At 42.0% G+C, this 23863-nt stretch overlaps 1 protein-coding gene across 1 annotated transcript; it reads right to left on the bottom strand.

Moving 5' to 3' along the window:
• Positions 1 to 14253: 14253 nt before the first annotated feature.
• On the bottom strand, positions 14254 to 18171 carry LOC147009804 (uncharacterized). Its single transcript, XM_085862565.1, has 3 exons — positions 17431 to 18171; positions 16924 to 16942; positions 14254 to 14758 (listed from the first exon to the last, which is right to left on the bottom strand). The coding sequence occupies exons 1-3, from the start codon at positions 17650 to 17652 to the stop codon at positions 14604 to 14606; spliced, it is 396 nt and encodes a 131-aa protein (XP_085718691.1). The 5' UTR covers positions 17653 to 18171; the 3' UTR covers positions 14254 to 14603.
• Between the last annotated feature and the right edge of the window lie 5692 nt (positions 18172 to 23863).

Here is a 23863-nt window from a genome sequence, read left to right as displayed (position 1 = left end):
ACATTTCGGGCATTCACCGTTCATCAGACGAAGAGGTGTTTCTTTAATATTGACAGCCAGCCTTGCAGCCAAACATAATCAGGGAATATCACCAATCTGAAAATGATATCCAACCTCATTGTCATTTCCAAAACGAGCAGAGTACCTGCCCGATGGGCGATCTTATTCTGAGCAAGCAACACGCTCTTCTGATGCATACCTTTGTTTGGGCAGTGTATCGGCAACTGACAGCTCTGTACATACAAAAAAAGAAGTTAACCCAGCTTGCCTGCATGAAGCAAAAACATACTGAGTACGTGTAATTCAAAACACCCCACTGCACTGTAAAATGTGGGGACAGGAACACTGCACTGGAAATGATGGAGACTTGTAATACACTCCCCCACCTGGAGGGGGCACTCACTACACGGTACACATTTACGTGGAGAATTTGCATCCCACCCCAACCCCAAAAGCACAGGCAAAGATAAAAATACCAGCGAACATGAATTGGGGTCATGGTGATCCTTTGTCGCAAGTGTGGATGTAATCAGCCAAGCACTGTTGGAGTAGCACACCATACACACACACACAAACACACACAAACACACACACACACACACACACACACACACACACACACACACACACAGAAACACACACACAAACACCGACGTGTGGAATTTTCGGAAGGATGGCCAACATATTATTCACATATAGAGGCCTGCAAGAGTGATGGATGCTCCACTCGGAGATGTTCATCACGTTCCAAGTAATTAATATGAGAGTCATTTAAGTTTCATATGTTTTTATTAAGCAGCAAAAGGCAGTCATCCAATGTAGTAAATTGGCAAAACATCAAACAGAAGCTCAAATCAAACAGAAAAGACATTTGAAATACGATACCAACGATCATGATCAAATACCTCTCTTCACATGCTTCAAGCAGGATTGAAGATCCACCATTCTGTAGTAGATGTAACTTGTGTAATTTCCCAAATGTGTCTGTGTGTAGATTGACCTTTCCGACTTGTGTGGGACCTCGGTTGATTGAGAAGTGCATATCTCCATCACCTGCCCTTCTGTCACCAATCAGGGATCCTCACTGGCGACCTCGACATAAAAATCTGGGAAATCCACTACCTTACATTTACTCCCTCAAGGTGCATTTGTCATGTGTGGGTGATGTAAAAAATTTACTAACAATAAACTGCGTTGGTAACTTTAGTTCTCATATCCTTTAGTTTATCACCTGTTGAATTATATAATTAACAACAGAAATAACATGTTTTTGTTTGCGGAGAGAGTGAGGACAACAAGGTCAAAATGTGTTTATTCCTTCACTAGCGTTTCACACACTTCAATATTTTCTTGTGGAATATATGACCAGGTGGACAATATTTCTTCACTGGTTTTCCATAGGAGCATACGTAGTAGATAGATGGGTATGTGCTGTCCGGAAGTCGTTTTCCCGGTTTTCCTTCACAATCGCCAACAGCTGGAAATTAATGGAAACAACCGATATATGAGTTTTTATAAGGTTTCAATAAATTTCTCATGTGAAGTTGATAAATCATCAAACAATAAACATACATAAAGTAAGTGATGTAATCTTCCATCACTAAAAGGTGAAGTGCCCATCCTTGTATCCATCTTGCTTTATTCTAAAGAGTTCCTGCTGTCGTCGAACAATTACAATGGTCCCTTTACGAAGCTCATTTCAACTTACTTGGAACGAAACTTCCTGTCCGTTTCATCATAGAAATGCCTCTTTGAAAAGCCTATCTTTCTGTAACGGAGTTGGAAGTCGAGGCAGGACTTGGAGCTTCAATGTCGTGGCTTCATCTGTGTGAAAACAGGATCCATTTAACAGCAGGACATGAACTCTTGAAGAAGTTCAGTCACTCAAACTCTTGGGTCTCACTATCAGCCATGATCTTTCTTGGGAAAACACCGTCTCAATGTTGGCCTTCCAAGCAATTCGCCGACTGAGCTTCGTTTGTCATACAAAGTACTTCTTCAGCACACCTGAGCTCCAATCCACCGACAAGCCCTTCATACATTCTCTGATGGAGTATTGATCTCCCCTCTGGGCTGGGCCCCCTTCCTCACACCTTGCTCAGCTTGTCACTCTTGGAACTCAATCCTTGAAGATCATTGTAATGTTCCATGCTGAAGATAAGTTTATGGGCATATCAGTTTCCCATCCAGGACATGACACTGGTCCCTTTGTGTTCTACTGCTTCCTTTCTGGACTTCCACCCACTGGTCTTTATGTGCTCTGTACCCCCTCCTTCCACCGTCTCCAGGTTTTTGCAGAAAACACGTGATCTACCATCAAAACTCTCTTCTGGAGAAACTCTCATGATCCACTCACCTACACTTAACCGTTCCTCTTTTTCCCAACTGTGGAACCAACTTTCCCATTCTCTTCAATCTCAATCTTCCCTCTCAGCCGCCGAGCCAGCTGTTCACCGCCATCTCAGATCATCCACCATCCCAAACCATGATGTTTTATTCCCCTGTTAACTCCTCCCAATGGCTTATAAATTGATCTGTTGAGTTTTTGAGCTTTGGCTGATGTTGATCTCTTGGCCGATGTTGACCTCAAAAATTATTGGTGGTTGAATTCAGTGAGCTGATGTGAAAATCCTGTTCAAATTTCAAGTTAATCGGATGAAAATTGACAATTTTAGAAACTAGGCCGATGTTGACCTTTTTTCCGATGTGAACCTCGTGTCGACCATTCATGAGCCGTCGCAGGGAAGGTACCGATAATCTCCGAAAGTTTCAGAATAATTGGCTGAGCGGTTTTGGCTGTGGGTGAATGGACAGACAAATAAATCAAAAACTTACTCAAAGAGTGAGGCTTGATGAAACGGAGCTTCACGCAGTGGAGCGCAGACCTCCGCCAACCTGGACGGTTTAAATTTGTGATCCCACTGATAGGTTGGATCTGAATCTGGATTCTTTAGCAAAATCGGATTGGCTTGTTGTTTTCACCGAACCAACTCACCCACGTAATTTTCTCATAACTTCTTGAGATATCGTGGTTTACATCGTTTTGGACCCATCTATCCATGGAGAAGAATCACTCAAAACAATTCTCGCCTGCAGATCTGGATTCGGAACAGATCTAAAAATTGATTCAGTTCATCCTTGTTTAAAATCCAACCTGTCCACCCAGTTTTATCTGAACCCATCCACAGCTTTTTATGATATCATGCAATATCCTTTTTTGGCCCCTTCTCTCAATGGTGAAGAAACACTTGAAAAATTCTCAGATCCATATTCGGATTCGGATCTTCACCAAAATAAAGCATTGCTGTCCTTGACCTGTTACCAACATAAACAAAAATAAATTCACGATTGATTGAAACCTGTGGCCAAAAATCGTGTGAAAAATAGACAGACAGAACATCAGACAAACGCTACAGATCAACATATTTGGCGAAATTTCTTTTTTTAGCTGAAAACAAATTACCTTTCATTAATTATAAAAGATATTTTGTCACATGTTTCATTTCATTTTCCATCTCATTGAAACTCACACGTGGAAATGAAATATGTTTGTGAAATGCAGTTCATGATGTCTTTTGAGTTAATGTATCAGTGAAGTGACGGGTATTCACGGCTCGTGAATGATAAAATCCAAACGGCTTACGTGAATCCTGAATCTCTTGCTGAAATGACAAGGAAAAGGGTTGAACATCAAAATATTGTTTGTCATGAGAAAAAACACAATGAGCAGCTGTAATATGTATGGTTAGTGATCTGTACTTGATTCCCACTGATGAAAGGACATTAACTGAAGTTATGATATAATGGATCCTTCCTCCCCAGTCCCCTGATCGTGTTACGATTCGCTATCACCATCAACACTTCACAACTACAGTACTGCGGCCGGTTTACACATGTTGATCAATAAAAATAATATTCATTCCTATTCAACATCAGAAGATCATACACTTCATACAATCTACATTTTCTTCACCATTGAGATCCATTTTTGTCAACAGAATTTTCATTTGGAGTTTCATTTTGAATATCTCACAAAAAACGAATTTCAGAGATTTACTTGGAGACTATTTTCTCCCGAGTGAGACAGCAAAGAATATGTAAACTATTTTTGAGCCTTTGATTCCAAAAGTTCCACGATGTTGATCCTTACCTGCTGGGTAAGATGGAAGGTAGCGAAGAGGATGCACACGCACACCACGATCAGGGACACAATCTTCATTTTCGGATCAAGGTCGTCCTGGAAGTTTGAAATGATTTTTACAAAGATTTCAAAAAGGCTCCTTGATTGCTCGTCCTGAAATGGATGATTCTCCTGCAACAGAACCCACTCTTTATACCCACGGCTTGAAGACAAACACAAATCAGATAACATTTATCACCAAATACAAGTGAAGCTTATTTTGTCGATATGAAAATTTCTTTCTAAACATATTTGTTCTGATGCTTGTTGTTACTGATATGTACAAAGAACATTCAGTGAAGTTGGAGTTTATTTCTTCAATCATCCCAATTTGGGGTTGTCTGACAATCGTTCAACAAATATATTCATCGAATTATCCGACTTAATATGGTATCTTGTTCCATTTTGTTCAGTCTCTTCCTCTATCTTTATGTTCAGTTCCAAATCGCTTGATTGTGAATTTTTTGTTGGCAGGACTAGTTTGAAGTTTGGATATTTTCATTATTTAGATTTTACTTCTGGACCAAGCTGAAAATGAATTGCTGTTTGAGAAATCGATTATAAATTGGGGAATTGTTCCTTGATGCTATTTACCGGTTGATAGTATGATAAGAAATTCGTAATACAGCATTCAAATCTTTCAGATCAATACAAAATGTGATTAACTAAAGTATAAAGTGGAAAGAGACGGACTGTTCATTTGCAATTGGTCTCTGCCTTTGACACTAATATAAATTTTTTTTATGGACTCCAGGCATCAAAAAGCAACATTTACAGAACAAACAGTTTCAAATGGAGCACCTCGCCACCATTCGAGCATTTAAATTGCATCAGATGAGGTAGTAACTGTGAATTGTTGATCCCAGCTTGCCGGTGTAACAGGATAAGTTGCCCCCTGGATAGCTTCCCCCCCCTCGGGGGGGGGGGTACTTGTCCACAGATAAGTCTCCCCTCATCCCTGGATAACTTGCCCCCACTGGCGAAAAATAGATTTATACTAAAAATATATACCTCTCGGTTTTCATGTTTTTTACATACTATTTTTTATCCATTCTCTATTTTTAATCCTTGGACAAGTACCCCCCCCCCCCTTCCGGAGGGCGGGGGGGGGAAGTTGTCCAGGGGGTAGTTAAACTGTTACACCGGCTCCATGAAAGAAGACCCCGTTTAGATTCCCACGCGGGCACGGGCAGCTTGTACGTTTCAATCAAGAGCAGATTCGACCTCGTGGCACCTCTTAATTACTCAGGTGTATTCACGTACATCAAATATTTTGTGTAATGTGATATTTGTGCATTTCAGGATTTAAACTGAAATGTATCCACAAAGTTTGGATCAACATTGTCGACGTTCATGTCGGTTTTCAAAGATGGACTGTTCAAACATGTTTGATCAACAATAGGTGAGCAAGTTGTGCTGCAAGCAGAGCAAGTTGTGCTGATGTTTTTGCCGTTAGCCCTTCATCGCTGGGAGAAAGGCTGATGTAGGTCATGTATTTTCAGTTCGTTTACGCAAGTTAGGTGGTCGATCTCAGTACAATATTCAAAACTACAAATTACGAGTTATTGAAAATTGATCAAAATTTCACTTTTGACTATTGCAACGATCGTTTTCTGAATCTCTGAAGATGGCAGAACAAGTTATTGCATGTTCCTTTTCTGAAACTCGGGAAACAAATTCAGCTTTTAAACATCTTTCACCCAACATGACATCACAGTTGTCACGCTGCCCCAGTTGCCTGGCCCGAATCACACAAACCACTGCTGATATGGTCATGCCGGTCCACCGGTTCTGATGCTCCAAGAAGCATCGCAAGCCTCTTTGGCGCATGCTACCATACTTGGGTGGAATGTCTGAACTGGCTCAGTAACATGCTGATACTCCCTCAGGCCCTGCACCCTCATGGTGGTGCGAGCGGTTTCCATGCCGGACACGAGGTGCTTTGTGCAGATGTTCATCATCCAGAACCCAATCTTTGCTTTGACGGACAATGAATTACTAAAGTGGTGTTTGAGACCAAAGCAAATCAAATTATACACACTGACCAAGAATAGGGAAAACAAAGGACACAAAAGCATTTATTTACACAAATTATTTCCATAAAATATGCACCCTGGGGTGTCGTACATATTGAAGATCCTTCCTGAGATAAACCTGATGAACTCAGACACACCACAGAAATAATACCAGCGAGAATTTGACGTGACAAGGAATACTCCTGCAACCCAGTCGTGGGTCACAAGACCTCGGCATCGCTGTCAAAGGAATTGCTGCATCTCCGCCTGGCAAGTCAGCTCCACAGCCCTCTATAATCTCGCCTCCCTGACAGTAGGAACAATCTGGCCTCTCCTGGCTGCAACGGTCCTCTTTGCGGGAATTCTCCGGCACTTTTTGAAATGTGCTTGCGACATTCCACATCTAAATCCAGCCCTACATTGCCCCCACCTTTGTCCCATTGGGCTATGCTCTGCCGTGTGATGTTACTCCACATTTTCCTCCAGGTGGTTATTGGTGATTGTGCCTTCAGTCAGTGTGCCTTGCCCCAAAACTTCGTGTGTGACAGGATGCGCCTATAATACAAAAACCCGCTCCTTCATGCCAAAACCTGTGCCCATGGCTTGGTCTTTCCCTAAAAAGCACGTGTAAGACAGATTACAGAGGGATAAAACATTGAGAAAGGTTTTAGGGTGAAGCGGTTTTAGACATGAACATGCAGAAAAGGGGGACTTCTGCTTTCGAGACAAATAATGATGCATTTCTTTATATGGTCATGCTTATGCTGAACATGCACGAGGGAAATATCTATCATTATGCTCCACAATGTGAACCCCAACGAGGCATTCCGGCAGCAATATTTCAGGTACTCATTGAATGCACATCTTCCGTTGAGGGCTCATTCATGGCACGGGCCTGACTGTCCACTCTGCATATTTATTATATTCGGGCATTCCTCAGATTATGCGCAGAAATCAACAGTTGAGGACTCAGGTATGATTCAGCAGTGATGTTACTTGCTGACTTTGAATGTGAAAGTTTGTTCTCGGTGACATAACCTTCAACTGGTGAGTATTTCACACTCAAATAATGTAAGATCTCAATGAAGAAACAAAATGACAACTGCAAAACAAAAGCAAGGAGCAAAGGACAAATTGAAGAAACAAAATAGCCTGGTCAATCAGGAGGCCAACACAATGGGAAAAGAGACTCGCACAGAAATAAATATCAGAATTAGAATCGAAACTGAAACAAGTTACCCATAATAAGTGATGGGTGTGAGATTAACTTATTTGGTGAAAGATTTTCAGGAAAGCTTGAACTGCAATGACTGCCAGTTGAAGTTCAGCTTCAACTCGATGTTCTGTCGAAACATCAGTAAATACCAGAACGGTACTCGGTGGAGCACAGACCTCTGTCAGGATGAACAGTTTACATTTTGTATCCCTCTTATAGGCCGGATATACCTGAACTAAAATAGAATCAGCTTGTTCTTGTCACTGACAAGTTTGTCTGGTTCTTGCCTGCACAAGACAAACCTGACTGAAATCCTTGACCCTCTTCCTGTGAATTCTGCACACAAGGCTCTTCCTGTCCCAATCCCTTTTCTGTGATGTCTTCTCATTCTGACTCCCTCTTAATTTAGTCATTGATCTGTCCGCCCAACACCTCACTGTATGTTTGTATTCAAGAGATTTTCTCTCTATCTGAGAATGCAAATCAGATTTCCCAATCATGAGTATGACTGTGTCGGTTTCATGCCTCTTGTGGTCTCTGTTTGGCTGTGAATTGTATCTTTAATTACCCTTCACGTGGGAATATATTCGAAAGACCTTTATTGTTCTATGAACAGAATTTTCCCCCTCATTCCTGATTTGTACATTTGCAGTTTTTTTGTTTTGTTTTTTTCTTCCCCTCAGGGGAGGGGGCATGGGCTTGGTTAAAAACACACATCAACCACACAACCCCCCTTGACAAGACCCTCACCTACAGCACTCCGTATACACGCACACAATCACCCATCAATGCTCAAACTCCCGAAAAGTCTTATCAACATTCCTATACCCCTCCATCTCCATAACTTCTAGGTACCTATCTAATTCTAATTTAAACTTATCGACTGTTTCTGCTGCCACTACCTTTCCAGGGAGACCATTCCATACATTAACTACTCTCTGAGTAAAAGATCCCTGCCTTGCTACCATCTTAACTCTCCTCTTCTTCACTCTCAAGCTATGGCCCCTGGTTCTATCACTGTCTGCTCTGTTGAATAAAATTTATCTGCACTTATTTTCGGTATACCTTTCATTATTTTAAACATCTCTATCATATCTCCGAATAACTACCTCCTTTCTAGTGTATAAAGCCATGTCTCCTTCAGCCGCTCCTCATAGCTGAGTCGAGATGGGCTCGGAATCAATCTCGTAGCCCTGCACTGAACCCTCTCAATGGCATCTTTATCGTTCCTGAGTTGTGGTGAACAGAACTGCACACAATATTCTAGATGTGGCCCTCACTAAATTCCTGTCCAATGTTAACACCTCCTCTTGATTTACAAATGATCCCCCTCTGAATACAACCGAAAACCCTCTACCTGTAACTGCCTGACATTGTGCTGCCTGCTTACCTCCCATATCTGTTCTCATCCCCAGATCCTTCTCCTGTGTGACACACTCCAACCTGGCCCCTTGCATCCTGTAATCCATGTTTTCTTTGTTCTGATTGAAAATCCACCATTCTCGAGGACATGTAACTTGTGTAATTTCTTGGTAATGTCTTTGTGTAGATTGACCTTTCCTCCATAATTGAGACCTCTGGTTTTGAGAAGTGCATATCTTTGTCGCATGCCATTCTGTCGCCAATCGGGGATTCTCAACTGCTTCAGAAAATCTGGGAAATACACTAATTTGCATTTACTCCCTCAAGGTGCATTTGTCATGTGTGGATGATGTAACTAATAAGAAACTGCATTCGTAATTTTAGTTCTCAAACCCTTTAGTTTATTATCTTTCGAATTATTTAATAGATAACAGAAATAACATGTTTTTGTTTACAAAGAGAGTGTTGACAACAATCTCAAAACGTGTTTATGTCTCTGTTACTTTCACACTCCAGTATACCACTGACAGACGGGATCTGGACTACGACCTGAACTAAAATTTCATGAGCTCGTTCTTGTCACCGAACAAACTCACCCACAAAGTTTCCTCCAAATCCGTGCATAACTTTTTGGAATATCCTGCAATTTGTCGTTTTTGCCTGAACACTCAATGGTAATGAATCAGTTTGAAAATTCCAGATCCGATTTCGGATCTTCACCAAAATTGAATCATTTCATCCTTGTCACATATCCAAGCTCTCCACCAACTTTCGTCCAAATCCATCCACTACATTTTGAGACATTTTGTTCACCAACAAACAAACAGATAGACAAGCCGGTAGGGGGCGATGGGTCGCCGAGCATGGAAACTATAAGATATAGCGCAAAATGGATGTCATATGGCGGATAGGAAATCACCTTAAGATTATGCATATCAGATCTTATCCAGTTCCATCGACTGATAACTACTCGGTATCCATTTGAATGAAAAGTACCGAAAATGCGGTTTGAAATCGGAAATCCCCAAAGTTTGAGGGGGTGCTGTGGGTGAACAAAGATCTAAATCGAAAATCCAGCTTGATCATCTGTGCACAATGTATTCCAGACGAATAGTGTGAATTTTCATGACCCTCCGACCATAACCCAAGGAGTAGCATTTGGCGCGAAGGCACCTCCAGTTTCGCATATTATCGATTTTTTCACTAATTGACCTTTGACCCCTGACCTAAGCGAAATCGGACAATATGTCCTGAGGTAAAGTTGTAGTACTCATTGAGTACCATGAACCTGCAATGTTTCATTCGTATCGATGCACTCACCTGGTCGCAAGGGGGTCTTTAATTTTCGCCAATTTTCGTGCATACCCTAATTGTAGGGGGTGCTGTGGGTGAAGTATTCCATATATCACAAAAACCGGAATATATTTGATAGAGCATCACCTGCAGATCATTCGTGCCAAATTTCATAACCCTACGTGGGATAATGGCTTTCGGAATTGATTTCGCGTGAACGGTACCGATTTTGAAGGTTTTTCGGTTTTTCCTGGGGAACTAAAGCGTCCCAAGCAACCATCACAATTTCCAAAGCACTTGGTCACAAGATGTACTGACCACGCGAGTTTGATCAAAATCTGCCCACGTTTACTACCAATTATGCTGATGACAAACGAACAAACATCCAAAGAAAGTCAGAAGAATTACTGACAATAAGGGTCACCTATTTCAGTGACCCAACAGAAAGGGGTGAGAACATAACCTCCGTCCATCTTCGGTAGTGGAGGTAATGAAGGGTTAAATTCAGTTTAAAGTGGAATAAATAAATTAATTCTGGATTGTATCCAGTGTCTATTACATCACCCTATCAAACACATGGCTTTAATAATTATTTGTGTCTGTTCTTTGTGTCCTTTATAACATCCTTAAAAACATGAAGTTTCATGTTTGAAATGCTTTTCAATTTTGTTTGCCTCCCAGACAGACAGACAAAGTGAAAAACTGATCTCACTCCTCTGTGTGCATGTGCGGCCTGGACGAATTCTGATGCAAGGTCCGGTAAAACGAAAGACTTGTCTTCCCATTCATGTTCCGATTTGGGTTCAAAACATTACATTCAATTGAAATCAAGTTGTTCCTCCATCATCAACTGACGATCATAGACTCAAATAACAGACAGACAGACACAGATGGACGGACGGACCAATTGCTGAACCCCACCTTTCACTTTGTGTCTGCGGGGAAAATACAAATTCACACTAAAAATATAGATTTCCAATTGAAACGTAAACCACACCGTGGCATCTTTAGCATCCAATAACTCATACCAGCATTCTGGACACTCAGCTTAACGTTCATCGGATGGACGGTGCTCACATTAATGCTTCACCCTGTCTGTGAAACACCAAAACAACGATTTGAAATTGGGACGGGATTCAAACCCAGTCAAGAGAACTCAGAAGGAAGTGCACATCCCTCTAGGATCTCCCGCCAACCCACATGAAGTGAATATTCAGAGTGAAATAAAAAGGTGACGTTTTCGAAATCACCTTTTGGGATTTGAAAGGTGACAAGAGTTGATGTTGAAATTTAATTTTCCAGTTTGTGGGAGATGGTGAGAGTTCATGGAGTTTCTCACTGTTTTGCCGATCCGGGGCCATCTGGTGGTGATGTGCTGGTTTGGGTTCGGTCTCGATATGGAACAGTGTCATGAGTGTTTTGTGGGAGGAAGGACTTCGGGATTGTTTGTGAAATGTGGATATTGGTCACAACACGGAGCCACATGGGTGTGAGAGAAGAATGAAAAGCCTGTCACCATTTTGTTTGCTGATTGCTGTGATGTTCTGGTTCGTTTAAGTTTCGCGGTTTCTCCAATAAATACAGTGGGTTCGACAACACCCGACTGATGGCTGGACATGGATCGATCAAAGAACATTGTTTTTGTCCCAGTGAATCTTTGGTGAACAATAGGTTTTTGCATTATTAATATTCATAAATATCAGGATGGAAATATCAGGAGGGACACACATAAAGGGTTTTATAAATTACCAAATTAACCTCACAGATATTGCTACGAATCTGGAAGATAAATGCACTCAACATTCAGAGTCCCTGAAGATCAGTTATATCGGTAAGTGTGTGTTTATAGTTAGGGCCCCCTATCTGTCTCACTGGAAGTACATGTGTGCGCTGCGGAGATTCGTTTACAACAAACTTCCTTCACCTCACTTCCTCACACCGACGCCATTGCCGACGTGCGTTCGACCACGTACGTGGGCGGAGATTTCCATCATCTCAGATCGAGACTCCGTACAGGAAGGCAGGGGCGTGCCCCTTGTCCAATCAGGCCACAGAGGGCGGCTTTCCCATGACACACCTGCCAACGAACGTGGAGGCCGCCTCAGAGGGCGATTTTCTGACCCCGGACAAGAAGGAAATATAAAGGAACGCCAGTCTGGGTTGGTTGGTAATCTTATGTGTCACTTTGTTGTCGTGTTGGTCATCATCATCATCGTGTTGCGGGTTCGAGTCACATCAAGCTGGATGATCATCGCCTCGGATCTTCTCCTTGGCCTTGGTCGATTGGTGCGTGGCCGGTTGGAGAGCGCGGTGCCTGGTGTTTGGAGCGGCATCGTGTTGCGGGTTTGAGGCCCGCCGAGCCGGATCGTCGAAGACCACACGAGGTGGACAGGTCCAAACACAGGTTCTGGTCTCTGGCTCACCTGTCCTCGAGCTGGAGACCTTCAATAAAGGCCACTGGGGTGTGTGTGTGTGTGTGTGTGTGTGTGTGTGTGTGTGTGTGTGTGTGTGTGTGTGTGTGTGTGTGTGTGTGTGTGTGTGTGTGTGTGTGTGTGTGTGTGTGTGTGTGTGTGCCTGTCTTGAAATAGCAACTGTATAAGTGCTTTTGTTTGTACATGAACTGCATTTCTTGTAGTCAGATAACTCTGCTCTTCTGTGTCCCCTCCCACCCATTATAAATAAATCCCCTGTTAAGTGTTTCAGCTCATTTCTGTGTTTCTTTATTGGTTTAGCACGGTGCGTGTTGCGAAATTTGGAAGCGGAAAATTGTGCATTTGGACCGATGGACCTCGGTAACCATCCGCTTGGGTTACGCACGGTTCGAGCACACTTACGGTTCATTCCGCTCGAGCTCCATCGAGGGTGATTTTCCCCGGTAGTTTGGATGACGTGGGTATTTAGGTATATTGAAATTGGCAATCGACCCTATACCACGTGGTCGACCTATTGGCGATCTTCGTTCCGATAAGGGAACCATCAGCTCTTGAGTTATCCGGGGTGACGACCTATAAATTCTTGGTATTCGGTGGAGCCGACTCGACTGCTAAACCTCGCGGTCGTGCTCATCACCAATACCCGGCCCACAACAGTATAACGAATGTACCAATAGAACACTTCATGGAGGTTCTTGTCAGCTGATGCCACGGGAGAGTTTGAACAAAAGGTTTATTTCTTCCTGAGGTTGACAAATGTAGACGAGCCCTTGAGTGACCACAAGGCAATCTTACATTTCGGGCATTCACCCTTCATCAGAGGAAGAGGTGTTTCTTTAATATTGACAGCCAGCCTTGCAGCCAAACATAATCAGGGAATACACCAATCTGAAAATGATATCCAACCTCATTGTCATTTCCAAAACGAGCAGAGTACCTGCCCGATGGGCGACCTTATTCTGAGCACGCAACACGCTCTTCTGATGCATACCTTTGTTTGGGCAGTGTATCGGCAACTGACAGCTCTGTACTTACAAAAAAAGAAGTTAACCCAGCTTGCCTGCATGAAGCAAAAACATACCGAGTACGTGTAATTCAAAACACCCCACTGCACTGTAAAATGTGGGGACAGGAACACTGCACTGGAAATGATGGAGACTTGTAATACACTCCCCCACCTGGAGGGGGCACTCACTACACGGTACACATTTACGTGGAGAATTTGCATCCCACCCCACCCCCAAAACCACAGGCAAAGATAAAAAATACCAGCGAACATGAATTGGGGTCATGGTGATCCTTTGTCGCAAGTGTGGATGTAATCAGCCAAGCACTGTTGGAGTAGCACACCATACACACACACACAAACACACACAAACACACACACACACACACACACACACACACACACAGAAACACACACACACAAACACCGACGTGTGGAATTTTCGTAAGGATGGCCAACATATTATTCACATATAGAGGCCTGCAAGAGTGATGGATGCTCCACTCGGAGATGTTCATCACGTTCCAAGTAATTAATATGAGAGTCATTTAAGTTTCATATGTTTTTATTAAGCAGCAAAAGGCAGTCATCCAATGTAGTAAATTGGCAAAACATCAAACAGAAGCTCAAATCAAACAGAAAAGACATTTGAAATACGATACCAACGATCATGATCAAATACCTCTCTTCACATGCTTCAAGCAGGATTGAAGATCCACCATTCTGTAGTAGATGTAACTTGTGTAATTTCCCAAATGTGTCTGTGTGTAGATTGACCTTTCCGACTTGTGTGGGACCTCGGTTGATTGAGAAGTGCATATCTCCATCACCTGCCCTTCTGTCACCAATCAGGGATCCTCAATGGCGACCTCGACATAAAAATCTGGGAAATCCACTACCTTACATTTACTCCCTCAAGGTGCATTTGTCATGTGTGGGTGATGTAAAAAATTTACGAACAATAAACTGCGTTGGTAACTTTAGTTCTCATATCCTTTAGTTTATCACCTGTTGAATTATATAATTAACAACAGAAATAACATGTTTTTGTTTGCGGAGAGAGTGAGGACAACAAGGTCAAAATGTGTTTATTCCTTCACTAGCGTTTCACACACTTCAATATTTTCTTGTGGAATATATGACCAGGTGGACAATATTTCTTCACTGGTTTTCCATAGGAGCATACGTAGTAGATAGATGGGTATGTGCTGTCCGGAAGTCGTTTTCCCGGTTTTCCTTCACAATCGCCAACAGCTGGAAATTAATGGAAACAACCGATATATGAGTTTTTATAAGGTTTCAATAAATTTCTCATGTGAAGTTGATAAATCATCAAACAATAAACATACATAAAGTAAGTGATGTAATCTTCCATCACTAAAAGGTGAAGTGCCCATCCTTGTATCCATCTTGCTTTATTCTAAAGAGTTCCTGCTGTCGTCGAACAATTACAATGGTCCCTTTACGAAGCTCATTTCAACTTACTTGGAACGAAACTTCCTGTCCGTTTCATCATAGAAATGCCTCTTTGAAAAGCCTATCTTTCTGTAACGGAGTTGGAAGTCGAGGTAGGACTTGGAGCTTCAATGTCGTGGCTTCATCTGTGTGAAAACAGGATCCATTTAACAGCAGGACATGAACTCTTGAAGAAGTTCAGTCACTCAAACTCTTGGGTCTCACTATCAGCCATGATCTTTCTTGGGAAAACACCGTCTCAATGTTGGCCTTCCAAGCAATTCGCCGACTCAGCTTCGTTTGTCATACAAAGTACTTCTTCAGCACACCTGAGCTCCAATCCACCTACAAGCCCTTCATACATTCTCTGATGGAGTATTGATCTCCCCTCTGGGCTGGGCCCCCTTCCTCACACCTTGCTCAGCTTGTCACTCTTGGAACTCAATCCTTGAAGATCATTGTAATGTTCCATGCTGAAGATAAGTTTATGGGCATATCAGTTTCCCATCCGGGACATGACACTGGTCCCTTTGTGTTCTACTGCTTCCTTTCTGGACTTCCACCCACTGGTCTTTATGTGCTCTGTAACCCCTCCTTCCACCGTCTCCAGGTTTTTGCAGAAAACACGTGATCCACCATCAAAACTCTCTTCTGGAGAAACTCTCATGATCCACTCACCTACACTTAACCGTTCCTCTTTTTCCCAACTGTGGAACCAACTTTCCCATTCTCTTCAATCTCAATCTTCCCTCTCAGCCGCCGAGCCAGCTGTTCACCGCCATCTCAGATCATCCACCATCCCAAACCATGATGTTTTATTCCCCTGTTAACTCCTCCCAACGGCTTATAAATTGATCTGTTGAGTTTTTGAGCTTTGGCTGATGTTGATCTCTTGGCCGATGTTGACCTCAAAAATTATTGGTGGTTGAATTCAGTGAGCTGATGTGAAAATCCTGTTCAAATTTCAAGTTAATCGGATGAAAATTGACAATTTTAGAAACTTGGCCGATGTTGACCTTTTTTCCGATGTGAACCTCGTGTCGACCATTCATGAGCCGTCGCAGGGAAGGTACCGATAATCTCCGAAAGTTTCAGAATAATTGGCTGAGCGGTTTTGGCTGTGGGTGAATGGACAGACAAATAAATCAAAAACTTACTCAAAGAGTGAGGCTTGATGAAACGGAGCTTCACGCAGTGGAGCGCAGACCTCCGCCAACCTGGACGGTTTAAATTTGTGATCCCACTGATAGGTTGGATCTGAATCTGGATTCTTTAGCAAAATCGGATTGGCTTGTTGTTTTCACCGAACCAACTCACCCACGTAATTTTCTCATAACTTCTTGAGATATCGTGGTTTACATCGTTTTGGACCCATCTATCCATGGAGAAGAATCACTCAAAACAATTCTCGCCTGCAGATCTGGATTCGGAACAGATCTAAAAATTGATTCAGTTCATCCTTGTTTAAAATCCAACCTGTCCACCCAGTTTTATCTGAACCCATCCACAGCTTTTTATGATATCATGCAATATCCTTTTTGGCCCCTTCTCTCAATGGTGAAGAAACACTTGAAAAATTCTCAGATCCATATTCGGATTCGGATCTTCACCAAAATAAAGCATTGCTGTCCTTGACCTGTTACCAACATAAACAAAAATAAATTCACGATTGATTGAAACCTGTGGCCAAAAATCGTGTAACAAATAGACAGACAGAACATCAGACAAACGCTACAGATCAACATATTTGGCGAAATTTCTTTTTTTAGCTGAAAACAAATTACCTTTCATTAATTATAAAAGATATTTTGTCACATGTTTCATTTCATTTTCCATCTCATTGAAACTCACACGTGGAAATGAAATATGTTTGTGAAATGCAGTTCATGATGTCTTTTGATTTAATGTATCAGTGAAGTGACGGGTATTCACGGCTCGTGAATGATAAAATCCAAACGGCTTACGTGAATCCTGAATCTCTTGCTGAAATGACAAGGAAAAGGGTTGAACATCAAAATATTGTTTGTCATGAGAAAAAACACAATGAGCAGCTGTAATATGTATGGTTAGTGATCTGTACTTGATTCCCACTGATGAAAGGACATTAACTGAAGTTATGATATAATGGATCCTTCCTCCCCAGTCCCCTGATCGTGTTACGATTCGCTATCACCATCAACACTTCACAACTACAGTACTGCGGCCGGTTTACACATGTTGATCAATAAAAATAATATTCATTCCTATTCAACATCAGAAGATCATACACTTCATACAATCTACATTTTCTTCACCATTGAGATCCATTTTTGTCAACAGAATTTTCATTTGGAGTTTCATTTTGAATATCTCACAAAAAACGAATTTCAGAGATTTACTTGGAGACGATTTTCTCCCGAGTGAGACAGTAAAGAATATGTAAACTATTTTTGAGCCTTTGATTCCAAAAGTTCCACGATGTTGATCCTTACCTGCTGGGTAAGATGGAAGGTAGCGAAGAGGATGCACACGCACACCACGATCAGGGACACAATCTTCATTTTCGGATCAAGGTCGTCCTGGAAGTTTGAAATGATTTTTACAAAGATTTCAAAAAGGCTCCTTGATTGCTCGTCCTGAAATGGATGATTCTCCTGCAACAGAACCCACTCTTTATACCCACGGCTTGAAGACAAACACAAATCAGATAACATTTATCACCAAATACAAGTGAAGCTTATTTTGTCGATATGAAAATTTCTTTCTAAACATATTTGTTCCGATGCTTGTTGTTACTGATATGTACAAAGAACATTCAGTGAAGTTGGAGTTTATTTCTTCAATCATCCCAATTTGGGGTTGTCTGACAATCGTTCAACAAATATGTTCATCGAATTATCCGACTTAATATGGTATCTTGTTCCATTTTGTTCAGTGTATTCCTCTATCTTTATGTTCAGTTCCAAATCGCTTGATTGTGAATTTTTTGTTGGCAGGACTAGTTTGAAGTTTGGATATTTTCATTATTTAGATTTTACTTCTGGACCAAGCTGAAAATGAATTGCTGTTTGAGAAATCGATTATAAATTGGGGAATTGTTCCTTGATGCTATTTACCGGTTGATAGTATGATAAGAAATTCGTAATACAGCATTCAAATCTTTCAGATCAATACAAAATGTGATTAACTAAAGTATAAAGTGGAAAGAGACCGACTGTTCATTTGCAATTGGTCTCTGCCTTTGACACTAATATAAATTTTTTTTATGGACTCCAGGCATCAAAAAGCAACATTTACAGAACAAACAGTTTCAAATGGAGCACCTCGCCACCATTCGAGCATTAAAATTGCATCAGATGAGGTAGTAACTGTGAATTGTTGATCCCAGCTTGCCGGTGTAACAGGATAAGTTGCCCCCTGGATAGCTTCCCCCCCCCTCGGGGGGGGGGTACTTGTCCACAGATAAGTCTCCCCTCATCCCTGGATAACTTGCGAAATAACCCCCCCACTGGCGAAACCCCACTGGCGAAAAATAGATTTATACTAAAAATATATACCTCTCGGTTTTCATGTTTTTTACATACTATTTTTTATCCATTCTCTATTTTTAATCCTTGGACAAGTACCCCCCCCCCTTCCGGAGGGCGGGGGGGGGAAGTTGTCCAGGGGGTAGTTAAACTGTTACACCGGCTCCATGAAAGAAGACCCCGTTTAGATTCCCACGCGGGCACGGGCAGCTTGTACGTTTCAATCAAGAGCAGATTCGACCTCGTGGCACCTCTTAATTACTCAGGTGTATTCAGGTACATCAAATATTTTGTGTAATGTGATATTTGTGCATTTCAGGATTTAAACTGAAATGTATCCACAAAGTTTGGATCAACATTGTCGACGTTCATGTCGGTTTTCAAAGATGGACTGTTCAAACATGTTTGATCAACAATAGGTGAGCAAGTTGTGCTGCAAGCAGAGCAAGTTGTGCTGATGTTTTTGCCGTTAGCCCTTCATCGCTGGGAGAAAGGCTGATGTAGGTCATGTATTTTCAGTTCGTTTACGCAAGTTAGGTGGTCGATCTCAGTACAATATTCAAAACTACAAATTACGAGTTATTGAAAATTGATCAAAATTTCACTTTTGACTATTGCAACGATCGTTTTCTGAATCTCTGAAGATGGCAGAACAAGTTATTGCATGTTCCTTTTCTGAAACTCGGGAAACAAATTCAGCTTTTAAACATCTTTCACCCAACATGACATCACAGTTGTCACGCTGCCCCAGTTGCCTGGCCCGAATCACACAAACCACTGCTGATATGGTCATGCCGGTCCACCGGTTCTGATGCTCCAAGAAGCATCGCAAGCCTCTTTGGCGCATGCTACCATACTTGGGTGGAATGTCTGAACTGGCTCAGTAACATGCTGATACTCCCTCAGGCCCTGCACCCTCATGGTGGTGCGAGCGGTTTCCATGCCGGACACGAGGTGCTTTGTGCAGATGTTCATCATCCAGAACCCAATCTTTGCTTTGACGGACAATGAATTACTAAAGTGGTGTTTGAGACCAAAGCAAATCAAATTATACACACTGACCAAGAATAGGGAAAACAAAGGACACAAAAGCATTTATTTACACAAATTATTTCCATAAAATATGCACCCTGGGGTGTCGTACATATTGAAGATCCTTCCTGAGATAAACCTGATGAACTCAGACACACCACAGAAATAATACCAGCGAGAATTTGACGTGACAAGGAATACTCCTGCAACCCAGTCGTGGGTCACAAGACCTCGGCATCGCTGTCAAAGGAATTGCTGCATCTCCGCCTGGCAAGTCAGCTCCACAGCCCTCTATAATCTCGCCTCCCTGACAGTAGGAACAATCTGGCCTCTCCTGGCTGCAACGGTCCTCTTTGCGGGAATTCTCCGGCACTTTTTGAAATGTGCTTGCGACATTCCACATCTAAATCCAGCCCTACATTGCCCCCACCTTTGTCCCATTTGGCTATGCTCTGCCGTGTGATGTTACTCCGCATTTTCCTCCTGGTGGTTATTGGTGATTGTGCCTTCAGTCAGTGTGCCTTGCCCCAAAACTTCGTGTGTGACAGGATGCGCCTATAATACAAAAACCCGCTCCTTCATGCCAAAACCTGTGCCCATGGCTTGGTCTTTCCCTAAAAAGCACGTGTAAGACAGATTACAGAGGGATAAAACATTGAGAAAGGTTTTAGGGTGAAGCGGTTTTAGACATGAACATGCAGAAAAGGGGGACTTCTGCTTTCGAGACAAATAATGATGCATTTCTTTATATGGTCATGCTTATGCTGAACATGCACGAGGGAAATATCTATCATTATGCTCCACAATGTGAACCCCAACGAGGCATTCCGGCAGCAATATTTCAGGTACTCATTGAATGCACATCTTCCGTTGAGGGCTCATTCATGGCACGGGCCTGACTGTCCACTCTGCATATTTATTATATTCGGGCATTCCTCAGATTATGCGCAGAAATCAACAGTTGAGGACTCAGGTATGATTCAGCAGTGATGTTACTTGCTGACTTTGAATGTGAAAGTTTGTTCTCGGTGACATAACCTTCAACTGGTGAGTATTTCACACTCAAATAATGTAAGATCTCAATGAAGAAACAAAATGACAACTGCAAAACAAAAGCAAGGAGCAAAGGACAAATTGAAGAAACAAAATAGCCTGGTCAATCAGGAGGCCAACACAATGGGAAAAGAGACTCGCACAGAAATAAATATCAGAATTAGAATCGAAACTGAAACAAGTTACCCATAATAAGTGATGGATGTGAGATTAACTTATTTGGTGAAAGATTTTCAGGAAAGCTTGAACTGCAATGACTGCCAGTTGAAGTTCAGCTTCAACTCGATGTTCTGTCGAAACATCAGTAAATACCAGAACGGTACTCGGTGGAGCACAGACCTCTGTCAGGATGAACAGTTTACGTTTTGTATCCCTCTTATAGGCCGGATATACCTGAACTAAAATAGAATCAGCTTGTTCTTGTCACTGACAAGTTTGTCTGGTTCTTGCCTGCACAAGACAAATCTGACTGAAATCCTTGACCCTCTTCCTGTCCCAATCCCTTTTCTGTGATGTCTTCTCATTCTGACTCCCTCTTAATTTAGTCATTGATCTGTCCGCCCAACACCTCACTGTATGTTTGTATTCAAGAGATTTTCTCTCTATCTGAGAATGCAAATCAGATTTCCCAATCATGAGTATGACTGTGTCGGTTTCATGCCTCTTGTGGTCTCTGTTTGGCTGTGAATTGTATCTTTAATTACCCTTCACGTGGGAATATATTCGAAAAACCTTTATTGTTCTATGAACAGAATTTTCCCCCTCATTCCTGATTTGTACATTTGCAGTTTTTTTGTTTTGTTTTTTTCTTCCCTCAGGGGAGGGGGCATGGGCTTGGTTAAAAACACACATCAACCACACAACCCCCCTTGACAAGACCCTCACCTACAGCACTCCGTATACACACACACAATCACCCATCAATGCTCAAACTCCCGAAAAGTCTTATCAACATTCCTATACCCCTCCATCTCCATAACTTCCAGGTACCTATCTAATTCTAATTTAAACTTATCGACTGTTTCTGCTGCCACTACCTTTCCAGGGAGACCATTCCATACATTAACTACTCTCTGAGTAAAAGATCCCTGCCTTGCTACCATCTTAACTCTCCTCTTCTTCACTCTCAAGCTATGGCCCCTGGTTCTATCACTGTCTGCTCTGTTGAATAAAATTTATCTGCACTTATTTTCGGTATACCTTTCATTATTTTAAACATCTCTATCATATCTCCGAATAACTACCTCCTTTCTAGTGTATAAAGCCATGTCTCCTTCAGCCGCTCCTCATAGCTGAGTCGAGATGGGCTCGGAATCAATCTCGTAGCCCTGCACTGAACCCTCTCAATGGCATCTTTATCGTTCCTGAGTTGTGGTGAACAGAACTGCACACAATATTCTAGATGTGGCCCTCACTAAATTCCTGTCCAATGTTAACACCTCCTCTTGATTTACAAATGATCCCCCTCTGAATACAACCGAAAACCCTCTACCTGTAACTGCCTGACATTGTGCTGCCTGCTTACCTCCCATATCTGTTCTCATTCCCAGATCCTTCTCCTGTGTGACACACTCCAACCTGGCCCCTTGCATCCTGTAATCCATGTTTTCTTTGTTCTGATTGAAAATCCACCATTCTCGAGGACATGTAACTTGTGTAATTTCTTGGTAATGTCTTTGTGTAGATTGACCTTTCCTCCATAATTGAGACCTCTGGTTTTGAGAAGTGCATATCTTTGTCGCATGCCATTCTGTCGCCAATCGGGGATTCTCAACTGCTTCAGAAAATCTGGGAAATACACTAATTTGCATTTACTCCCTCAAGGTGCATTTGTCATGTGTGGATGATGTAACTAATAAGAAACTGCATTCGTAATTTTAGTTCTCAAACCCTTTAGTTTATTATCTTACGAATTATTTAATAGATAACAGAAATAACATGTTTTTGTTTACAAAGAGAGTGTTGACAACAATCTCAAAACGTGTTTATGTCTCTGTTACTTTCACACTCCAGTATACCACTGACAGATGGGATCTGGACTACGACCTGAACTAAAATTTCATGAGCTCGTTCTTGTCACCGAACAAACTCACCCACAAAGTTTCCTCCAAATCCGTGCATAACTTTTTGGAATATCCTGCAATTTGTCGTTTTTGCCTGAACACTCAATGGTAATGAATCAGTTTGAAAATTCCAGATCCGATTTCGGATCTTCACCAAAATTGAATCATTTCATCCTTGTCACATATCCAAGCTCTCCACCAAATTTCGTCCAAATCCATCCACTACATTTTGAGACATTTTGTTCACCAACAAACAAACAGATAGACAAGCCGGTAGGGGGCGATGGGTCACCGAGCATGGAAACTATAAGATATAGCGCAAAATGGATGTCATATGGCGGATAGGAAATCACCTTAAGATTATGCATATCAGATCTTATCCAGTTCCATCGACTGATAACTACTCGGTATCCATTTGAATGAAAAGTACCGAAAATGCGGTTTGAAATCGGAAATCCCCAAAGTTTGAGGGGGTGCTGTGGGTGAACAAAGATCTAAATCGAAAATCCAGCTTGATCATCTGTGCACAATGTATTCCAGACGAATAGTGTGAATTTTCATGACCCTCCGACCATAACCCAAGGAGTAGCATTTGGCGCGAAGGCACCTCCAGTTTCGCATATTATCGATTTTTTCACTAATTGACCTTTGACCCCTGACCTAAGCGAAATCGGACAATATGTCCTGAGGTAAAGTTGTAGTACTCATTGAGTACCATGAACCTGCAATGTTTCATTCGTATCGATGCACTCACCTGGTCGCAAGGGGGTCTTTAATTTTCGCCAATTTTCGTGCATACCCTAATTGTAGGGGGTGCTGTGGGTGAAGTATTCCATATATCACAAAAACCGGAATATATTTGATAGAGCATCACCTGCAGATCATTCGTGCCAAATTTCATAACCCTACGTGGGATAATGGCTTTCGGAATTGATTTCGCGTGAACGGTACCGATTTTGAAGGTTTTTCGGTTTTTCCTGGGGAACTAAAGCGTCCCAAGCAACCATCACAATTTCCAAAGCACTTGGTCACAAGATGTACTGACCACGCGAGTTTGATCAAAATCTGCCCACGTTTACTACCAATTATGCTGATGACAAACGAACAAACATCCAAAGAAAGTCAGAAGAATTACTGACAATAAGGGTCACCTATTTCAGTGACCCAACAGAAAGGGGTGAGAACATAACCTCCATCCATCTTCGGTAGTGGAGGTAAAGAAGGGTTAAATTCAGTTTAAAGTGGAATAA

The sequence above is a fragment of the Eptatretus burgeri genome, chromosome 17 (genome assembly GCF_056783735.1).
Source record: "Eptatretus burgeri isolate ZD-2024b chromosome 17, Ebu_testis_v1, whole genome shotgun sequence".
In the NCBI taxonomy this organism is placed as follows: Eukaryota; Metazoa; Chordata; class Myxini; order Myxiniformes; family Myxinidae; genus Eptatretus; species Eptatretus burgeri.
This window is presented reverse-complemented; position numbering and strand designations above follow the sequence as displayed.

Bases quoted from the DNA above. Each gene is read 5' to 3' on its own strand.
- LOC147009804 (XM_085862565.1), bottom strand. From the start codon at position 17,652: ATGTTATCTGATTTGTGTTTGTCTTCAAGCCGTGGGTATAAAGAGTGG.